Here is a 21,603-nt window from a genome sequence, read left to right as displayed (position 1 = left end):
ATGGGAGGAAAATCTAGACCTCCCTCCATGCTGAAATATTCCTCTGCCTCAGGAGGATGATGTTTGGGTTTTAAGGACTGGCTTGGGTACTTTGTAAAGCTACAACAATAACAAAAACCCCACGGTGGAAACTGTAATGTATATAGATAAACAGAAAGGCTCATGAACAGGAAAGGGAGTGAAAGGAGGGACTAATGGGGAAATCACTCTGAATCAGAATTCAGCTCTCTGGATCGTTCTAGAGGGTCAGATAATGGCCGACTCCCTTGAAGAACATAGAAACAAATTTAAATTAAGCTCAGAAAGCTGAGGACTCAAAGGAGCACAGAAGGCAAAGAAAATCTTCACATTTTAATGGGAAAAAATAAATCAGCATAGTCTGGGGATGGAGACAAGATGGTGCAGGAGATCCCAGGCCAACCCAAAGCTCCCTGGGCCAGCTCAGGTCATCTGAAATGAGGTTGGTCTTCAGAGCAGTATGTCGGTCGTCTGGAGGGAGAACTGAGCCTCAGTGAAAAAGCAAGTGCCAGCCACACCAATTTGGCCAGGAAATGTCTGTGATATGGGGGCAGAACCAGATAGGTCAGGAAAATAACAGATTATTTTAAAATTGATTTTATTAATTATTTACCACCCTCACAATTAAAATTAGTAACGAACTATACGTAGTGTCTTCTTCAATTTGTAAATAAATTATGATAATCCAAGTAATAGTGAAGCCATTAAAATTATGATACATAGCTATATCGACTGATTTTTAACAATAGGCATAAGAACTTCTAGACTCATTTGGTGAGACTAGCATAAGTTTGATATTAAAACCAGCCAATGGCACCATGAGAAAGGAAGATAACAAAGTAAACTCAGTTTTTAATATAAATGTGAAAATCCTGAATAAAATATTGGCAAACTGTCTGAAAATGTGTAAAAAAATACATCATGACCAAGCTGGGTTGATCTCAAGATTTCAATGATGGTTTACCATGAGTAGAGAATCTATTACTGTAATATACTACATTCACATAGTAAAAAAGAAAGGCCATATGATCATCTCATTAGATACAAGAAAGCCAACAAATAAAAGTCAACACTCATTCATGACAAAAACTCAGTATACTAGGAATAGAAAGGAACATCTCCATCCTAGTAAAGATTACCAGAAACCTACAACAAACATAATGTATATTGGAGAAATGTTAGAAGCATTTCTGTTAGAGTCAGAACGAAACAAAGGTGCCTGCTATCCCTATATCTGTTCAACATTTACTGCAGGTCCAAGCCAGCACAATAAGAAATTAAAGATATAAGGACTAGAAAGAAAGAAAGATGATGTAACAATAAGATTGTTTTCATAGAAAATTCAAGAAACTCCTCAAGACAAACTACTGAATATAAGAAGACAGTTTGGAAAGATTACTGGATAAAATATTAATATGCCCAAATTGTGTTCAAATACACAATAAATAATTAGAAATTAGAATATGTAATTTAACACACACAAAAGCAACAAAAGTTAGAGTTTCTATAAATAAATGTAACTAAATATGGGCAACCCTTCTATTGATAATAACATAAAACTTATGGAAAAATGCAAAGGAAAACCAAAATAAATGAAGACCTACATTACTTTTATCAATATTATCAAAAATAGCAACTGTCTACCCCTTAGTTTACAAATTCAATGCAATTCCAACCAGCAGTCCAATAGAGTGATTTTCACACAACTAAATAAATATATGGAAGGCGCTTCTATATTTTACTTGGATGATTGTAAAGCCAAGAATAGCCAATACATTTTTGAAGAAGGGAGATTTATATTTACTAAATCTTAAAGCTTAATATAAAATTATAGCACTGAAAAGGTGTGGTATTGGTACAGGGATAAACACATAGGCCAAGGGAACAGAATAGACTCTTTGACAAATGGTTTAGTAAATGAACAGTTATAAATAGTTCTGACAATTGGTTCTCCATGTAGAAAAAGACAAAAGTAGGCCCTTACCTCATACTATACACAGAAATTAATTTCACACAAAAATTAATTTCAAGTGGACTAAAAACGTAAAATGTGAAAAATAAAACTAGGAGCTTAATATAAAATTATAGCACTGAAAAAGTATGGTATTGGTACAGGGATAAACACATAGGCCAATGGAACAGAATAGACTCTTTGACAGATGGTTTAGTAAATGAACAGTTATAAATAGTTCTGACAATTGGCTCTCCACGTAGAAAAAGACAAAAGTAGGCCCTTACCTCATACTATACACAAAAATTAATTTCACACAAAAATTAATTTCAAGTGGACTAAAAACGTAAAATGTGAAAAATAAAACTAGGAGCTTTAGATGGTGACATGAAAGAATGTCATTATTACATAAGATCCATTAAAATAAATAAGAGATTTTTTTAAATCCATACAGGTAAGATTTTAAAACAAAATATTAAGAAAAGCAAGTTGGAGAAGGATACATACAGTATGATGACTACAGTGTGTACTGTTTGTGGAACATCAGACCCATACACATATGTGAATAAATACAATAAAAGAGCATAAACAAACTCTAAAGGTAAAGGTAAGTAGACTTGACTACTTAAAAGTTAAAACTTCCATACAAAAGAGATAACGAGCAAAGTAAAAATCCAATTCACATCATAGCAGAAAACAATTGGAATATAATCACCAAATAATCACCGTATAATCACCAAAAAATCGGTATGTGTAATAATAAAAAATTCTAACAAGCTGTAAAATAAAGAGAAACAATCTAAAAGAAAAAGAGACAAGAATGCACACAATTCACAAACGGAAAACTTTAGTGGGTAGTAAATGTCTGAAAAGATTCTCAACCCCATTAACATTCAGGGAAATGAAAATTAAAGACCAATGAAACCCCGTTTTGTACCCATCATATTGGTAAAAATTAGTAAATCCCATAACCTGAAATACTGACGAAGATGTGAGGAAACAAGGACTCGTGCATGTTGTTGGTAGCACCCCTTTGAAGAGCAATAGGAAAGGCCTGGGAAAGCTGAAGATATTTGTTTGATTGTTTGATCCAGCAAGTCCACTTCTAGAAATCTACTCTAGAGAAATCCGGCATGAACAAGGTTTGTACACAGTTATGCATTCATAGCATGGTAGCCTGGTTTGCAAGAGCTGAAGAATGAAAACATCCCACTGTCTCTAAGTAGAATAGTGCGTATCTTCTGGCTTATCGCTACAACATATTCCATACAGCAGTTAAATGAATGAACTAAACCTATATCTATCTATATATAAAGTACTGAATGATAAAATCAAGTTATAAAAGCATAGCAACAGTATGATACCTCTTACGTGGGGCTTAAAAACACCCTAAACAATAGTTTAAAGTGTTTTAAGATGTAGTTATTTGTATCCCATGAATGGTGCCCAACCGAGGGTGAATTTGCCCCCGAGGGACATTTGATAATGTCACAACTGGAGGAGGATACTCCTGGTGTCTAGTGTCTTTAGACATTTGGGGACAAATAATCCTTTGATGTGCGTTGGAGGGAGGGTGGGAAACTGTTGTACAATAAATGCATTGTAGCGTATTTAGCAGCATTCCTGGGTATTACCTATTTTGTTTTCTGCCTTTCGCCTTGACATTATTTCATATAGATCATTCCATAAATCCAAATATTCTTCATATTGGATATTTTAATGGTTCTCTAATGTTTCACTGTATTACTATGTCGAGATTTACTTAACCACTTCCCGGCTGTTAACGATTTTAGATTCTTCCACCATTATGAAAGTCACAGCTATAAACATCTTTGCAAAAATTGCGTATTTCCCCTTACTGAGTTCTTTCCTTAGGATTTGCTCTCCAAAGCAGATTTGCCAAATCAAAGGATAGGATGGGTTCAGTGATACATGAACTTTGGTACATGTTGTCAGATTTCTTTCTAGAAAAATGATGCTACCATTTCTACAATTAATGTATGAGTATACTTGTGTCCCCAAAGCACTATTAACTCTGGTTTAAAAAATTGTTATTAATAATTTAATACATATAAGACAGTATCTTGGGCTATTTTAATTTGCAATTCTTTAATTATTAGGGAAATTAAACATTTTTCCCAGCATTAGTTCATTATTTGTATTTTCCCTTGTGTAAACCATTTGTTTATACCCTTTTACCATCTGTCCAGTCATATCTGAGTTTGCCCATATAGATAATATTAATTTCCCTTATATTATAACAGTAAATGTTTATAGGTTAATACAATGCTCCCCTGTTGTTTTCCTTTTTTACTTTTCCAATTTGGGACTGTGATGGTTCATTTTATGTGTCAATTTGACTGGGCCACGGGATACCCAGATAACTAGTTGAACATTATTTCTGGGTGTGTCTGTGCGGGCGATTCTAGAAGAGATTCATGTTTGAATTGGTGGACTGAGTAAAGCCAGCGGCCCTCCCCAGCGTGGACCAGCATCCCATCACTGAAGGCAGAGGAAGGTTGAATTGCTCTCTGCCTGACTCCTTGAACTGGGTCATCGGTCTCCTACTGACCTCAGCACTCCTGCTTCTGAACACTCCATCTCTCAGAGCTTGAACTACAACCAGCTTCCTGGGTCTCCTGCTTGTAGACTTCTCCATCTCCATAATCATGTGTGCCAACCCCTTATAATAAATTTCTCTATATTATATACATCTCCCATTGGTTCCGTGTCTCTGGACAACCCTGACTAATACAGGACTAATCATTTTTTGTTCTGTACTTTGTGGTCAGCATGTACGCATTTTAACCTCCCTGCACTGAACCTGTCCATCTCTGCATTGGTTCATTGGTAATTCCTTTAGCTGCTTCCATTGCTCGAAAATCCTTTTCTTTCCAAATGGATATGTGTAGCCTTGTTTTATTTCATAGGTATATATGTACACACACATATATATGACACTAAATTTAACTCAAAAATTACTACTTTTGGTTGAAGTAAGTTATCATTCTAAGCCTTAGACTCTAAGCTTATTTTCCTGTCTTGATAGTAACCTTCCCCCAGAACACATATTGAAGGATTTTATCTCCCATTGTTTATAATAGATTAAATATATATTGATTTGGGGAATCTCTATTTGCCTCCCAGGCCTAATTTTTGGTTAGCCCATTTTTGATAAATACTGTTTCCTAACAAGGAACTTTAGTATATGGTGTAGCCAGTGTTACTTTTATTACAAAAGTATTCTTTTTCTCCACACTTATTTGAGTTATTTTGTCAATTTTTACAAAGTAACCCATTGGAATTATAAATGATATTGCTTAAGTCTATAAGCTAACTTAAATATTATTTTAATCTTCACCATTCCAGCTCTCTGGTCAGCGGGGAAGTATAACTTCCCATTTTTCACCAGAAGTCATATGATTACAGACTTAAGAGAATTCAGATATCAGTTAATTTCTAGTTCTAGGCCATCCTGCTCTGCGCTTATCCCATTTTACAGATGATCACCAAGGCCCCCAAACCTATATCTGGTTAGGGAATGGCTGAAAATAAGACCTATTTCATCTGGCACTTTTTCTATCACACCATTTACTCAAGTCTTCATTCGCTTCTTTTAATGCTTTAAAACGTTTACAGATGTGGATGCACGGGTGGCTCAGCTGGTTGAGCGTCCGACTCTTGATTTCAGGTCAGGTCATGACCTCGGGGTAATGGGATCAAGCCCTGGGATGGGCCTGTGACAGGCCCATGACAGGCCACCAGTGGGCTCCAAGCACAGTGGAGAGTCTGCTTGAGATTCTCTCCCTCTGCCCCTTCCCACACACACACACTCTCTCTCTCTTTCTCAAAAGAATAAATCTTAAAAAAAATAAAATGTTTACAGATGTTAGTTAGGTGTATCCCAGTTGGCTCATTTCTAGGACTTTTCTAGATTGCCATAGAAAGTATGGGCATTGATACTGAACTTTACGCATATGGTTTCTTCAGTGGAGAAAAAATGCACACAGCTTATTCTCTCTTTTTTTTTTTTTTTTTTTGGTAGGGAAAAGCAAACCGGCTTTTGAACTGACCTCCCATTTTCTGGGTCACTCTTATCTTTTTAGGGATTTTATTATGGACAGTAGTTTCTTATGTACCACAATCTGCGGGGAAGTATGTTAGGTACACAAAGAGGTAAAGTTACAGAATCTTGCCTTTCTAAGAGATTCTCACAATCAAATTCAAAACATTAGATATAGAGTATCAGTTTCAAACAATAGAAAATCCCAAGTAACAGTGGTTTAAAGAAAATATGGACTTGTCCATGTAATGAGAAATCTGAAGATAGGAAATCCATTACATTGGTTACACAATGTCATCAGGGACCTAGGCCAACTGCCTGACTTCCACTTTGATATCAGGGTGTGGGGCTCGTAATCATGTATATCAGAAGATTGCTAATGCTCTAGCCATCATGACTAATTTCCAGGGTGAAGGAAGACCAATAGGCCAGTACTAACCCAGTCAGATCTTTCTAAACTGGTTTTCCTGGAAGCCTCTAGATGATGTCTGCTTTTGTCATTGTCCAGAACTGTGTCAAATGACCACCACTAGCAAAAAGGGAGCTGGTGGGTGAAACAGTTTTAGCTAGGCACACTGCTACCCTCAATAAAATCAAAGATCTGTCTGTAAATAAAGACGGGAGAATGGATATTGACCCAGTAGCTTATAGTCTCTACCACTCAGCATCCGTGGTAAAACATAAACAAGGGTTTTCTTTAGACTAAGACCATTTGCTAATGAGAGATCGGCACATGGTCTTCATGGTTAAGTTGGACTTAGACAAATGGTGGTGGGCAATAACCCCAGTTTAGAGATAAAGAAACTGAATATTTGGCCAAGGTCATGCATCTTAAAATGTAAGATACCCTGAATTGGGTCTTAGGCCAGACTCCATGTTTTTTCACAATGTCACAAGGTTAAATTTATTTCTGGAGAATAAGTATTTATTGGGATTAGGAGGGAGGAAGATGAGTCGGATACACTTCTGCTATTTCTTGACAGTTTCTAAAATCGAAACCTTAGGGGGACTCTACAAACTCTTCAACCAACTAGCCATGGGACCATGGACAAGCTACTTAACCTGCCTGGATCTGAATCAAATATGAAACCAGTCAGACATTAGAAGAAAAGAATACTACAGACCACTATCCCTCATGAACACGGATGCAAAAGCTCTAAACAAAATTTTTAATAAAATTAGATGAATAAAAAATTTAAAAATGCAATCTAACTATATTTTCTGATCCAGCATATATGTGTGTGTATAGATCTATATCTTTATCTATAAATCCTGGATTCATTCTTTTTTTTATTTATTGTAATTTTTGAAGATCTACCTAGGAGGTTCCCAACAGTGAGCTAAACACTATACATTGTGGAAGGAGAATGAACAAGGCTGAAGCTTACAGTATTGGGCTAGGGAAGATTAAAAAAAAAAAAAGCTTCAAATGCTGTTCTATGGTTTATTGGTTTTGCTACCATTTCTGAATTGATATCGTGCATCAAAAGCTAAAAAAGAGGCATAACTTTATTGGAAGCCTCCTCTATCAAAATTCAAAAGAGAGGAAGGGGGAATGGCAAGAGCAATCTCAGAAGAGGATACAAAACGCTGCCTTTAGAGTAAAGCACACACTAAACAGCACACGCAAGTTCCACAGGTATAGATTGGAGGATGGGAGATGCTTGGTGCTAAATGTACCTTCCAGATGATATATTGTATAGTACCTTTCAAGTGGAAAGTGTAAGAATTAGGAATTTTTGGCACTGAGAGAGGGCTGTATGTGTGTGTGTGTGTGTGTGTGTGTGTGTGTGTGTGTGTGTGTATCTCTATCAAGAAAAATCTCAAGAACATCCTTCTGACTTCTCTTGTCTTCTGTTTGGTGACACTTCCATTTATCTCTATAAAAAATAGTGCTGTCCTGGCTTTGGAAAGCCACACTTCTGATCCTGATTCCTACATACTGGTTGGTTGTTATAATAGTGATAAACCACTAGCTACACTGGCCCCATTTTCACCATGGACGATTTAAGGTAGGTGGCCAGATGATCTTGCCCGCACCTTCCAGCTCTAAACAAAATGCATGGCCTAGGTGAGTGATTTCTGCCACTTGGATCCCAAGCATACAGCATGCTTAAAGTAATCACATTATTTTATTTTTTTTTAAAGATTTTTTTTTTTTTTTTATTCATTTGCGGGAGAGACAGAGAGAGAAGAAGCAGGGGGAAAGGCAGAGGGAGAGGGAGAAGCAGACTCCCTGCTTAACAAGGAGCCCGATGCGGGACTCGATCCCAGGACCCTGGGATCATGACCTGAGCCGAAGGCAGACGCTTAACGACTGAGCCACCCAGGCACCCGTAATCACATTATTTTAATATGAATTCTATACATACAACCTTATGACATGGCATGCAAAACACTGGAAAAATTACATCACTGGAATCATCCAAAATGAGGTCGATCACTTAACATTGCAGTGCTGTGACATCTTTGATAATATTATTTACCCAAGAGAAAAGGAAGCACATATGCATACAAAGATTTGTACAGGAATGTTCCTAGCAGCTTTATTTCTAATAAGGAAAAATTGGAAATAATATACATGTCTATCAATAGATGACTAAATATATATATAAATATATCCATAAATGGGATACTACTCAGCATGAACAAGGATTCCATTTATATGCAACTCAAGAAAATGCAAAATAATCTGTAGTTCCACGATACATACAATTCTGCAAACAAAGTAAAACAGATCGGTGTTTGGGCTGGGGCGTGGGAAATGGAGTGGGGAAGGGTGGTGGAGGGAAGGGCCGGGGGAGAAGCATGGGGAGGCGGTGGGCACGCAGGAGCAATCAGGTGGGCAAGGGAGAAGGGGGCTAGGGAGGCCGGTAGGGGTAGGCGCGGGAGATAAGTAGGAGGAGGTACTGGGCGGGGAGTTGGGTGGTGGCAGGACTTGCGAGGGTGGTGGCAAGGGTGCCAGAAGCAGTGGGAGGAGAGAAGCAGGAGGAGGAGAGGCAAGGGTAGGAGCCCGGCGCGACGGAGGGAGGCGGGGCGCGACGGAGGGAGGCGGGGCGCGCGGGGAGGGAGGCGGGGCGCGCGGGGACGGCCTGCGTCGGCTCTGAGGGCCCCCGCGTGCGGCGTCATGGCGCGCCTGCTTCGTGCGCTCTGGGGTTCGCCCTTTCGAGGGGCGCCCTTGCGGGCCGTGGGGGGCCCAGCGGGCAGAGGCGGCGCGGGGGCCGGTCCCGAGGACGCAGGTAGGACGCGGGCCGCGCAAGCCCCGCCGCCGCCTCCTGGCTTTCGGTTTTACTTCACCTGCCTGGACTAGAGGGCCTGAGCCCTGGTTCTGCACCTGGCGCTTCCTTCTCGAGAAACTATTTGGGTGCGCCCGTGTCCGCCCCTCCTTGCGGTCTTGGACGGTGGGTGGTACATTTAGAGGGGTGTGGGCGGTTGTTACTGATTTCCTCACCCCCCCGTAAAATGTCGGGCTCAGGAGCCCCTGGCTCTTATCCCCGGACTGCAGGTGAACTGTCGCGGTGGTTGGGTCAGCGACCCGACACCGCGCGCTCCCTCCTGTAATGGCCTGTGGTCTTTCACACTGTCCCCCTCTTAAATTCTGCGTGCTGCTTTTCCTAGGTGAGAAGCAAGCAGTTCAGACTTTGGATTCCTGTGGATTTGCTTCCTGCCCTGCTGTTTCTCTGTGTGTGTCCCGGAGCCAGGGAGACGTGTGGGCTAATAACTAGTTCCCCTTTAGACTGATAATCATTGTCCGTCATTGGCTACGAGACAGACCAGGGAAGTGTGTGTGTGTGTGTGTGTGTGTGTGTGTTTCTTCGAAATGCCTTTGGCTCCTCTGTTGGACTGTGGCACTTTTGCCTTTCACCTTTTAGTATGGAGTCACCTGTGGAGACCTGTGTCAACGGCCCTGTATTTCAGATATATTTCAGGGTAATTTAGTGCTCCCTGTGCTTTGGCTTCATGGGCAACTGCCCCGCTGTCCCATCTCTGAATCCGATTGTGTTATGTAGCCATTGAAGAAATGTAAAGATACCTATCTCCTCTGAAAATGTATCCAGTCACTTGGACTTCTTTTTATCCCCTGAAGTTTTCAAAATGTAGTTTTAAATAAATAAAAGCACAGGCAGTGTGGAGTAGTGGCTGATCCAACATGACTTCCAGTCATGGCCTTCCGCACCTCTTGGTGTCGTCATAGTCAGCCAGTCTGATGATATTTGTTGCATACCTACTGTGTGCCAAGCATTGGTTTTCTGAGAACCACAGGTGATGGAAACATCATACTTGTAGGCTGGAGCTCTCCTCATTCCCCTTTATAGGATAGTGGTTTCAGTGGAAACTTGTCCTTTATGTTTGTCCTGGTGTTGTCAGAAATAGCCTAATGAATTGCCTTAGGATCTGAAGTTCTTCAGCAGCATTTAAAATTTGGCCAAACTCCAGTACATAACAGGAGCTGTGTAACTTATCAGACACCCCCTCCCGGGGGTGTCTCCCTTCCTTATTCTAAGGAACTAATTCAAAAGAACGAAACTGTGTGTACAAAGGTGTTTTTAACAGCACTACTCTTAAGAACCAGAAACTGGCTATAACCCAAATGTCCATCAGTTAAAGAATGCTTAAGTAAGCCAGAAAAGTTCAGTTCAGCAAACTATTAGGCACCCATTAAAAATTATAGACAGGTAATAGTTGGTGGCTAAGGGCTTTGGTGTTGACAGTGCCACTTACTGGCTCTATGTCTTTGGGCACGTTCTAAACTTGGGCACGTCCTAAACTTGGTAAGCTTAAAGCTGTTTTTTCTTCTATAGAATAAGAATAATGATAATAATAGGGTTGTACAGAATAAATGAAAAAAATTAAAATGCTTCATCAAAATGGCACTTAGTAAGCACACAAATGTTAATTATAATTACATAAATAAATGGAAAGGACAAAATGCAGCTACATTTAACCTATGTTATAGACTTAGGGAAGGTTGAAAGAGAAACAATAAGATGTTGATAGTGATGGAGGACAGTTCCACAGCACTAAGATTTCTGATATGCAAGAGGTACCACCCCTATGATTTTGTCGTCAAGATTAACAAGAGCAAAGTCAATGCTCAGTCTCTCAGTCGAGACTGAAAGAGGAAAGTAAGAAGTATCCTGGAGAAAACTGTTGTTTCAGGAAAACACTCCAGAAATACTTGGCTAGGAATCCATCCTGAGCATTGCTTCAACCAGTCCAGTCACTGGGGTGGGAAAGAAGACTAGTCTGCAAATTAGAGTGGGCTGGGGATTCGTTCTGTGCCAGTTCGTAATAGATTCTGTTAGTATCAACAAGTATTTATTGAAACAAGGCTTGTTTGTGTGTGACACTTGGCAGTATATCAGCTGTGGCCAGAAAGGTTAGCAAAACCAGAAGGAGGTAACCAGTAGGTGACCATATGACCAAGAGAGGGTGTTCTTCAAAGATGAGAAGATGTAAGCCCACCTCAGGAAACACGTGACCAAGAAGAAAGACGGCCTGTGCAAATCACAGCACAAAGAGAGAAAGGAACCCAAAGGACTCTGAGTTTTTCAAAGCCTAGTTCAAAGGAAAGCTGTGTAGCTATCTAGTACAAGAGCAGAGCACCCAAGTCTTTTGATAGTGAAGATAGCAAGAGAATGCAGAAGGAATCTGGAAGACATGCGGCCCCAAAAGGACCAACTCAAGGTGCAGATGATGTGGGTTGAGAACATAAAACACCTCAGTCACGCACAAAAGGATGGGAGGACCAATGCAGAATCCTCTCTGGCCACTGTTGGCCACGTGACCTTACTCATTCCTAAATTCTCACTTGTTGTGTGTTGTATGTACAGGTACCAAATTGCTGTTTGGTAAAACCATGCAGAATTTACTCGTGATACAATTTTCATTCAGAATTTAGTTTCCAAAAGCATGGTATATTAGTTGGCTGGAACAGCCACAACAAAACACCACAGGCTGGAAGGTTGAAACACAGAAATTTACTTTCTCATCATTCTGGAGGCTGGAAGTTCAAGATCAAAGTATCAGCAGGGTTGGTTTCTCCTGGGGCCTCTCTGGTTTGCAGATGGCCGTTTCTCTGCTCACGCATCCCTAGAGTCTCTTCTTCTTCATGTAAGGATACTGGTCAGATTGGGTCCATCCTTACGGCCCCATTTTAACATAATCACCTCTTTAAAGGTCCCATCTCCAAGATACAGCCAAATAGATTAGGGCCTACCCATATAAACTCGTTTGACCTTACATATCTCTTTAAAGGCCATATCACCAAATACAGTTGCATTCTGAGGTACTGAGGTGTAGGACTTCGACATGAATTTTGGGAGGACACAGTTCAGCCCATAACACCATGGTTACAGAAACCTCTGTAAGTGATGCAGACCACATACATGCTGACGTGAGGGCACCTAGCTGTCCACCGGTCATTTTGCTATCGAGGCAGAGTTTTCTTCTCTTGACAGAGTCTTCCAGGCTGGCAGATTTACAGTTAAATTTTGCACAGTTGGTGCTCGAAGAGCAACTAGTCTGAACATCGTTACCTACCTATGAAATCTTTCATGCACACAGTGTAAAAGGTACATACTGATAAGGATTAGCGGAGCCATGAAAAATGTACTTTCTGATTTAGATGAAGGAGTAATTCTTCCATCTAACAATTTAAGTATTAGTTTTAAATTTTAAGCTAAAAAGAAAAAGAGGGAGAAGGGGAGTATCTGAAAACAAGTAGTCATTCTAATAGGTACAGTAAAATACAGAACAATTGGAGAGGGAGCTGGGGTCTCATCCGGGATTCAGATTTTAGGTTCAAAGCTGAAGTGTGGGAGTCCCACTGAATTTTAGCCCTTCTGGAATTTCCACTTTCTCGCGTCAACTGTTGTATTGTATTGCATGTGGAAAGACACTAAGGACGATGCTTCCAGGAGACAATCCAGTTTGTTTTTTTCCACTAATCCATTCCACTTCCTCCCCAAAAGGGGAAGGGAAGATAATAGCAGCTTTCCAGATTATAATTACTAATCTGCGTACCAAGAGTCAGTTTTCCTCTTAGAAATCCGTAGAAATAAGGCAAGATCTTTGCCAAAGCCAAGAATGTAGGTGGAGTGACATGGCAGGCCGGGTACTTGCAGGGTAAAGAAAGTGTTTTATCATGGTGCGCTGTTGCCCTTTCCTTAACAGATGTCAGTGATAGCCAGGGTTCGGGTTACGCACATTCCCCTCAAGACCAGTTTAGATTCTGGGAGGAGGAATCAAATCCTACTAGCAAATCCTGCTCATGCTCTTGCATTCCTTTTTTTCACTGTATGAGGTGGCCTCTGTGTGACCGATCCCAGCTTAGGTCATGCTGACAACATTGGCTCTGGCCAAATTTTGGATCTTGCCCTTTGTTGAAGGCTTACAAAATATACACATCTCTCGATCTTTTAAAGTGCCTAAAATGGAATGCCTTCCACTTCCCTTATGATTCAGCACATAGTTCACATCCATTAAAACCAGTTCTAATCCTACTTGCCCTGGAGCCCAATGCAGGGCTTGAACTCACGACCTGGTCGAGACCTGAGCTGAGGTCAAGAGTCTGACCGACTGAGCCACTCAGGTGCCCCTCCCACTTGCTGTTAAAACAGCAAAAACACCTTTCCCTGCTAAGCCAGCCTGAAAAGATTTCACAGTGTTCCCACCACTCAGCTGGTGGTTAAGCCAGCATTGCTTTGTAAAACTCTTCTATTGTTACCTTGATAGTTATCTAAAGCTTATACAGTCAATAAAATTTTCACAATTTAACTGGTCTCCCATATTTCATTTACCCAAGGTCAAGCTCAAGAACAGCTCCACAGCTCTTGCCTTTTTCTCCTAAATGATCAATTTATCCTCTTCACTGGATCATTCCCAGCAGCATACTAGAATACTGTGATCTTTCTCATCCTAAAAAATGCTCTTGACCTCACTTCCCCTTCCAGCTACCTCCGGAACTCCTGAAAGGACTTACCTGTTTGCACTGTCTCCCTTTCCTTCTTCCTATTCTGTATCAAATCTGTTCCAGCCAGATTCACACACCCACACACACACCCACTCCTCCACCTAAACTGCTTTTTCAGGGCACCGCTGACCGCCATATTGCTAAACCCAATGAATAATTATTAGTCATCTCTGTCTAGGACACCACATTCTTGCAGTATTCTTCCTGCCTCTCTGCTTGTCCCCATCTCCTCAACCTGTGTATCTTGGAATCCCTCCAAGTCCAGCCCTTGGGCCTCTCTGTTTTCTCGACAGTCTTTGACTTGGGAATTTTCCAGGCTGATGGCTTTAAATAACATCGTAACACTGAGGAGTCCCAGATTTATATCTCCACCTTGGACTTCTCCCCAGTTTCTAAATCTATGTATCCAACTGCCTACTTGACGTCTCCATTTGAATATTGAACTGAACATTGAATTTTGAAAATACTGAATTTTTATTAACAAGCCTCCAAACCTGTTCCTCCTGTAGGCTTCCCCATCTTCTACTGCTCAGACAAAGAAACTTGGAGTAGTGCCCCTTGACCGTATTCTTTCACGTACTTCACATCCGCTCTGTCAGCAAATCCTCCAGCTCTGCCATCAGAATACATCTGGTGTGTGACCCCTCTAAGCTTTACTACTACCACCACCCTGACGCAGAACTCTTCCATCTCTCAGCCAGGTTGTTAAAGTGCCCTCTGTCTTGGGTGCCCTGCTGCAATCTTTGGCCTCCTTCAATTTCTTTTAGTATATCAGCCAGGAATCCTTTTAAATATGCTAGGTCATGTCATGCCTCTGCTTACCTTCCAGTGACTTAGAATAAAAGCCACCATCCTTAGGGTAGCCTTCAAGACCCTCGTTGGTCTTCCCCCTTCCCCATTAGCTTTCTGCTCTCACTTCTAATAACTTTCCTGTTCACTCCACCCATTCCCCCTGGCCTTCCTGCTATTCATCAAACATACCAGGCACACCCAACTAGTTTTTTCTCTTGCCTACATGCTCTTCTCCTAGATATTCCCATGGCATATTTTCTCATTTTAGTGTGACAACATTGAACAGTTTGGGCAGTGAGAAAAAAGAAGTGGTGCAAATAGGGGAGAGCATAAAACTTAGGAGACTTTTGTGATCATCTTTACTGGAGTTAATGGTGGCCTCATCCAAGGTAGTGGCAGATATGTGAGAATGAGCAGATCCTAGAGTTATTTAGGAAGTAGAAGCAACAGGGCTTGGGGCAAGGAAAAGGGAAGAGTCGTGTATGATGGCCTGGCATTCTGATTTGAGGCATGGGGTCAATGAGAACACATGAGAGGAGGGGCAGATTTGGGTTGGGGCAGGGGAGATACGCGAAGTCCTTCTGTGTGTGGTGTTTGAAATGGGACATCCTCGTGGAGGTCTCCAGGTGTGGTTATATATGGATCTAGAACTCAGCAGAGATCTAGGATGGAGGGTAAAATAGATTTGGGAGTCTCATCATGTGGATGGTACTGTAAGCTACTCATTGGATAAAATCACCCAAGGGGCAGGTGTGGTGTGGTGATAGGAGCGAGCCTAGGATGATAGATTCATCTGAAAACCACCAGTATTCCAGGGATGGCTAGAAGAAGTGGGGCTGAGGAAGGACGCTGAAAGGGAATAACAGGAGAGACAAGAGTATGGGGCACCAGGGAGGCCACGGGAAATAAAAGCTACCACAGAAGAATGTCAGGTGTCAATACTGTGGAGAAGTGAGAGAGAAGGATGAGGTATTCTAGGTTTTACCGAGAAGTCCTCAGTGGACTCTCTGAGAATGGATGCAGTGCAGTGCGGGGGAGGGAGGGTGCTGTGTCTTCAGGGCGTCACACCGGAGGCACGCGACATCGGCTTGCCCCACTGTTGGTCGTGCTTACTTGGCTTGCTTGGTTAAGGTGGTGACTTGTACATTTTTCCATTGTAAAGGTACATTTTCTTCCTTTGTAATTAATAATATTTTGAAAATGTGTGACTCTTCCATTCTTCAGCAGTTTCCCACCCAGGGTTTTAGAATTCCCTGATGATTCTTGCTTGAGTCACTTACTATTTTAGTGATTATAAAGATTTTTTAAAAGGTTTATCGTTCTGGGCACCTGGGTGGCTCAGTCAGTTAAGTGTCTGCCTTCGGCTCAGGTCATGATCCCAGGGTCCTGGGATCGAGTCCCACATCGGGCTTCCTGCTTGGAGGGGAGACTGCTGCCTGCTTCTCCTTCTCCCTCTGCCATTCCCCGCCCCCCCCACCCCCGCCTTGTGCTGTCTGGTTCTCTCTCTCTGTCAAATAAATAAATAAAATCTTTTTAAAAAATAAAAATAAAAGGTTTATCATTCCTTGTCCATTTATTACTTGGCATTCTGCCTGGTAACTCTGAAAGCCACTGAGCAGCAATAATTGTCACATAAATACATTCTGCTTTGCTCCCCAAGAAATGAGTTCCAGAAAAATTGTGTATACCTGAGCTATATTTTCATAGGCAATTTCAGAGGTGCATTTCCAGAGTAAACAAGAAATCCCCATAGCCTTGTAAAAAGTATTTAAGAAAGGACAACTATTAATATATTTAACAGATTAAAAACCTTTTAATAAAATGTAAACAACCATAAGCAATCAACAATATACAATATGGAACATACCATATTGTATAGTATTATGAGCTAGCAATGAAGACGGTAGTCTTTTCTTACCTGAAAGATAATTTAGGACTTTTGGTAACCAAAAATGAATCTCAGATATGATTTTCAGACATGTTTCATATTTGGTGGTGATACCACAAATGTCTCACCTTTCATCTGTGTTCCTGTGATCAGGTTACTAAGCCTCCAGGCCTCTGTTTTCTCATTTGTAAGTCGAGGTGGACAGATTATAAAATCCTTTCCAATTCTTAGTGTTAGATGATTGACACATTGATTATATACGTCAGGCTTCCTATTCCCCTTTGGCTAAAAGGAGTATTGTCCTACTTGCTTTGTTTACACTCACTGGAGTAAAAGTAGTAAGACTGAAGCATAAGAATAGATTCTGGTAGGTCTCCATTTCCTTTCAGGGGCATCGGCTAGTCTCTTCTTTTTGCCACACAAGAAGATTTTTTAATAAAGACCTCCATTGACAAACAAAATCAGAGAGATTTTTATAAACCAGCGAAGGAGAAGAGTTTAATAACCCACTAGCTCAAGGTTCTTTCCTCTCCAATCACTCAGCTACTCCCAGCTGTATCCTGACGGGAAATACTCCTCTGAACGTAGTCATAGAAGAAGGATCAATTTCTACCCCCCGGGTACCTGAGGAGAATTTATTCTGCATTATTTCATATTTGAGCTGCCTCTTTAGCTTCTGTACCCCAGTGGGACTGGAAAACTGGCTGGCGGCTGGCTGCTCCTTTCTTGTTAAACTAATGAGTCAATGGAAGCATTTTGTACTGGGGCTTTCTGGTCCCTGTGAAGAAGGAAGATGAAGGAGAGGTAGGGGACGGCCTTGTTCTGCTGGGGGAGGGGGTCATGCACTTCAGGAGAAAAGCTGAAGAAAAAACGTCATTGTGCCTTTTTGTTTTAATTTTTTTAAAAATTCCTCTTGAACCACACAGGGTCTCTCCCAAAGCATGGGCCGTCTCTCACCAAGAGTGAATGGCAAAAGAAGCTGACTCCAGAGCAGTTCTATGTTACGAGAGAAAAAGGAACCGAAGCGGTAAGCTGCGCCCATGACAGTTTTGCGATTGGATGGGTCCGGGATGGCGGGAGGGCGGGTTGGGAGAGATGTAGCTCCAGAAGCCGACTCACCCGCATCTGCTCTGCCAGTCTGGTCCTCCTGTGTGCTCCTCCCTCTCGGGCACCGCCGCCCATCCACTGGTAGGAGGCCCCGGATGCCTTCCCTCCCTTGCCTCCCCGCCTCTTCTGCCCCCTCAGTAACCTTCCAGTTGCTCTGCTTCTCTTGCCCGATCTTGCCTCCACGCTGCCCCAGGTCTCCCCCGGCCTCTCGCTGGGTGGATGGCGTGTGGCAGCCTCAGGCCGTTCTGGCTGCCATTCTCTACGAGGCTGCCAAAGAGGAGTGCCTGGGTGGCTCAGTCGGTTAAGCAGTTAAGCGGTTAAGCGTTTGCCTTTGGCTCAGGCCATGATCCCAGGATCCTGGTGCAGGGAGCCTGCTTCTCCTTCTCCCGCTCCCCCTGCTTGTGCCTTGTGCACTCTGTGTGTATGTGTGTGTGTGTGTGTGTGTGTCAAATAAATAAAATATTAAAAAAAGGCAGAAGAGATCTAAAAAACACAAATCCAACCACATCCCTGCACTGCTAACAATCCCTCAGTGGCTTCCCACTACTTCCAAGGTAAAGAAAAAAGTTTACAAATGGCTTATTAAGCCCTACCGACTCTGCCCCCTGCCTTCTGCCCCTATCCTCAGTCTGGCTGTTTTTCCTCTTTATCTCCACACTTCGACCACACTGCCCTTCTTTCAGCTCTCAGACACCCTGGGCTCCCTTGTCCCTAAGGCCCTCGACTGCTGCGACCTTCTTCTCTCCCCTCACCTCGCCCTGTTCATTCAGACATACCTCCTCCCTCAGCTCCAATCCCATGTGCTCGGCCCCAAGCTGGGCTTGCTTTTCCCAGCACTCTCCCTTTAGAGCATTTGCCATTGTTGGGACAGTCCTGGCACCTAACATCGTGCCCGGCTAGAATCTGCACTCAGAGAGTAAATTTTTGTGAGTACTGCATGAGTGCAGGCTGAGAGGCGCAAACATTATTTAAATGGCATTCATCAAGCTCAGCTTCCGTTCATTTCCGGAGGGAATTGTCCTCAGTGGTTCCTCATTATAGTTCTGTTTTCCCAACACAGTGTTTCTTCACAAGTCGTCTGTCTTAGACCCAAATATAACCCTTGGAATAGAGCTGTTGAACGTGGTTATTAGACATTTTCATTTGTGAAGCAGACCCCACAGAGTGGACCACGGTGGTTTTGCAAAGTTGTAGAGTATATATATCTTTTCGTCAGCAGTCCCTGCAAAGTCCAGACAGCTGTCCATGTGCACATGGCCTTATCATCATGGTGAACCCTCGGCTTCTCTGATGCTGAAGTCGTTAGGTCAGCAGATCCCAATGGAGTCTTGTAAAGTACTGGTATTTTTTAAAACCTCCTGTGGGTGGGATTTTAATAATCCTTCATGGGGAGGAAAGAGACACAGTCATTTATTGCAAATGGTTGGGGGAGCCACATGTGATGCTCTGTGTGCAGTTGGGTGTATCCCAGGATATTTAAGCCAGCCCTTTCTCAGGGACACAGCCAGGTGGGGTTTGGTATATGTACAGAGCCCGGAGATGAGCTGACAGATGTTGAGGAGAATAAATCTGTGGGATTCGCAAACAGATGGTGCAGTATACTCTGTGCATTTGGCCATTTTACAAAATGAGCATCATCCATTATTTTAAGTAATGTTATAAATCCCTTTCAGTTGATCCATTTCCACATGTAACTTTTTAGAATATTGCAGAACCAACTGTAAGCCTGGCTAACGAAAGGGAAGTAACACATCTCAGCTTTCTGTTTGGTGACTCAAACTTAAGAATTCAGTTGCATGTGTTTTGATCGGGCAGCAATAAAAACGTGCACTCTACTAGACACAACAAAGGAGTTTATAGCCTGGTTGCACAACAGCTAAAAGTCAAATATCAGTAGAAGGCCAGTTTCCTGCAGGCCTTCCTCTCTGTCCCCTACAGATCTGCTCTCCATATGCTTCACTCTGCTCTGGGAAGAATAACATGCTCCCTTCCCTTCTGACTACTGCTCAGGTTTGGCCAGTGGATGATGCTAGCAAGGTCAGAGGACACAACAGAGAAATGGGATCCAGGGTCCTCTAGTGCAGGCTGTAGCTCCCGCAGGCTGCCCTTACCTACAGGCTCTGGTAACTGCCTCTTCCTTTGTCCCATGGGCCTAGTTGGGGTGGGGTGTTCTCAGAGCGCTCCCAGTGCTTCACCCTCCCTTGCTAGTTTTCACTGGCCCTGTTCCCACCTTTGTAAATCGTTCTGTATGAAATTATCTGCAAATCACCCCTTTGGGTGTGCCGTCTGTTTCCAACAGGTATGTTGTATTGACCAAATCAAAGGAGAGGTCCCATTAGTCCAGACAGACTGCCTTTGGGCCACTGTAGCAGGATACCACAGACTAAGGGGCTTAAGCAACAGACATTTATTTCTCACAGTTCTGGAGGCTGGGAAGTCCAAGATTAGGATGCTGGCCAGTTCAGTTCCTGGTTTTTCCCCCCATCTCTGTAACCTTAGCACCCAGACCAGCACTGGGTACATACCAGGTTTTCAAGTAAATACGAGAATGAACAATTGAGATAGAAGTTGAGTTTGGCTCTAAATAAATGATAGGACTTCTACAGAATTGAGGGAGGGGGAGGGAGACATCAGGAAATCAGTCTAGGAGGCAGTGGATAGATGTCACTTCATAAAAATGCCTCCGCTAAGGATTTCTTTTTATTTATTTTTTTTACTGTGATACCTGTTGCCTGTTACTTCCTCTGTTCACCTCTCCCCTGCAATGACAAAATTATATTTTGATTTTGATCACACTGTCTGGATCCTATGAGTAGGCTTTCCAGATCAGCTTCAGGACAGGTAGCCTTTTGGCACATGTGTCTCGTCAGCCCAGGTGGGAGGGGTGTGAAACTTCATGGCAGATTCCGATCTGTGCCAAGGTTGGGAGCGGCATGCAGGGGGACAGGCCATAAAAAGATCAGCTTACTACTGTTCAGATTTCTGCAGCTAAGTTTAGAGTCTTTAAAGAGGGAAAACGTCCAAGTGTGCCCAGATGGTAGGCTCAGTGGGTTATTTTAAAATTGTCCATTATGTGGCTTGCTGAAAATGTGCTGTTAGTACTACTATAGGGAATTTGAATGTTTGACCTGTGAATTGGTTGAGTTGGGGAGTCTAGAAAGAGCAGAAGAGTCCAGCTTATTTTCTAAGTCAGTTCTGTGACTTGGTGACCCATTCTGTGCATTGACTTCTCTTTCATCCCGTGAAATGGGATAGTGCTTGCCACCAGGCTCTGGTTATGGATCTTCCGTGGTTGGTTTATTGGGTTTTATTTTTTCCTTTTAATTTACTTTAACAAAAGGAATTGGGCAAGAAGATCTTTGTTCCTTTTTTAACAATGAAATCCAGTTTTCAAAATAGCATTTTGAAAGGTACTGACTTGGCAGACTCATTGCCTCAAGTCTCCTGTGTTCTTCTTGGGAGACCTTTGAAAACCTATACAGACTCTTTAAGCCACAGTTAATGAAGTAATTTCATCTAAGTAGTAACTTCAGCACTGGGATAGTCTAACTCATTATTTAAACATTTATTAAGTATGCTGTGTCCTAAACACCATGACGTGAGGCATATTAAAGGCATAGCCACAGCCCACAGAGCTATGCTTTTTATGTATTTATAGTCTATCTTTAATTGGGGATTTCACAGTGTTTTATTTTTTATTTTTTTTAATAATTTTTTATTGTTATGTTAATCACCATACATTACATCATTAGTTTTTGATGTAGTGTTCCATGATTCATTGTTTGTGCATAACACCCAGTGCTCCACGC

At 42.1% G+C, this 21,603-nt stretch overlaps 1 protein-coding gene across 5 annotated transcripts in view; it reads left to right on the top strand.

The window, feature by feature from the left end:
- The first annotated feature begins 9,108 nt into the window (after positions 1–9,108).
- MSRB2 (methionine sulfoxide reductase B2) overlaps positions 9,109–21,603 on the top strand; it is a 39,058-nt gene continuing 26,563 nt past the window's right edge. For all 5 annotated transcript variants that reach the window (XR_003519903.2, XM_027593950.1, XM_027593949.1 and 2 more), the window contains exons 1-2: positions 9,109–9,271; positions 17,614–17,714. Coding sequence is in view for 4 of the 5 variants with exons in the window: in XM_027593950.1 (XP_027449751.1) it covers positions 9,160–9,271; positions 17,614–17,714 (213 nt within the window). In the remaining variant the exon portion in view is untranslated. The remainder of the gene's footprint in view (positions 9,272–17,613; positions 17,715–21,603) is intronic.

Source organism: Zalophus californianus, chromosome 9, assembly GCF_009762305.2.
Source record: "Zalophus californianus isolate mZalCal1 chromosome 9, mZalCal1.pri.v2, whole genome shotgun sequence".
NCBI lineage: Eukaryota > Metazoa > Chordata > Mammalia > Carnivora > Otariidae > Zalophus > Zalophus californianus.
This window is presented reverse-complemented; position numbering and strand designations above follow the sequence as displayed.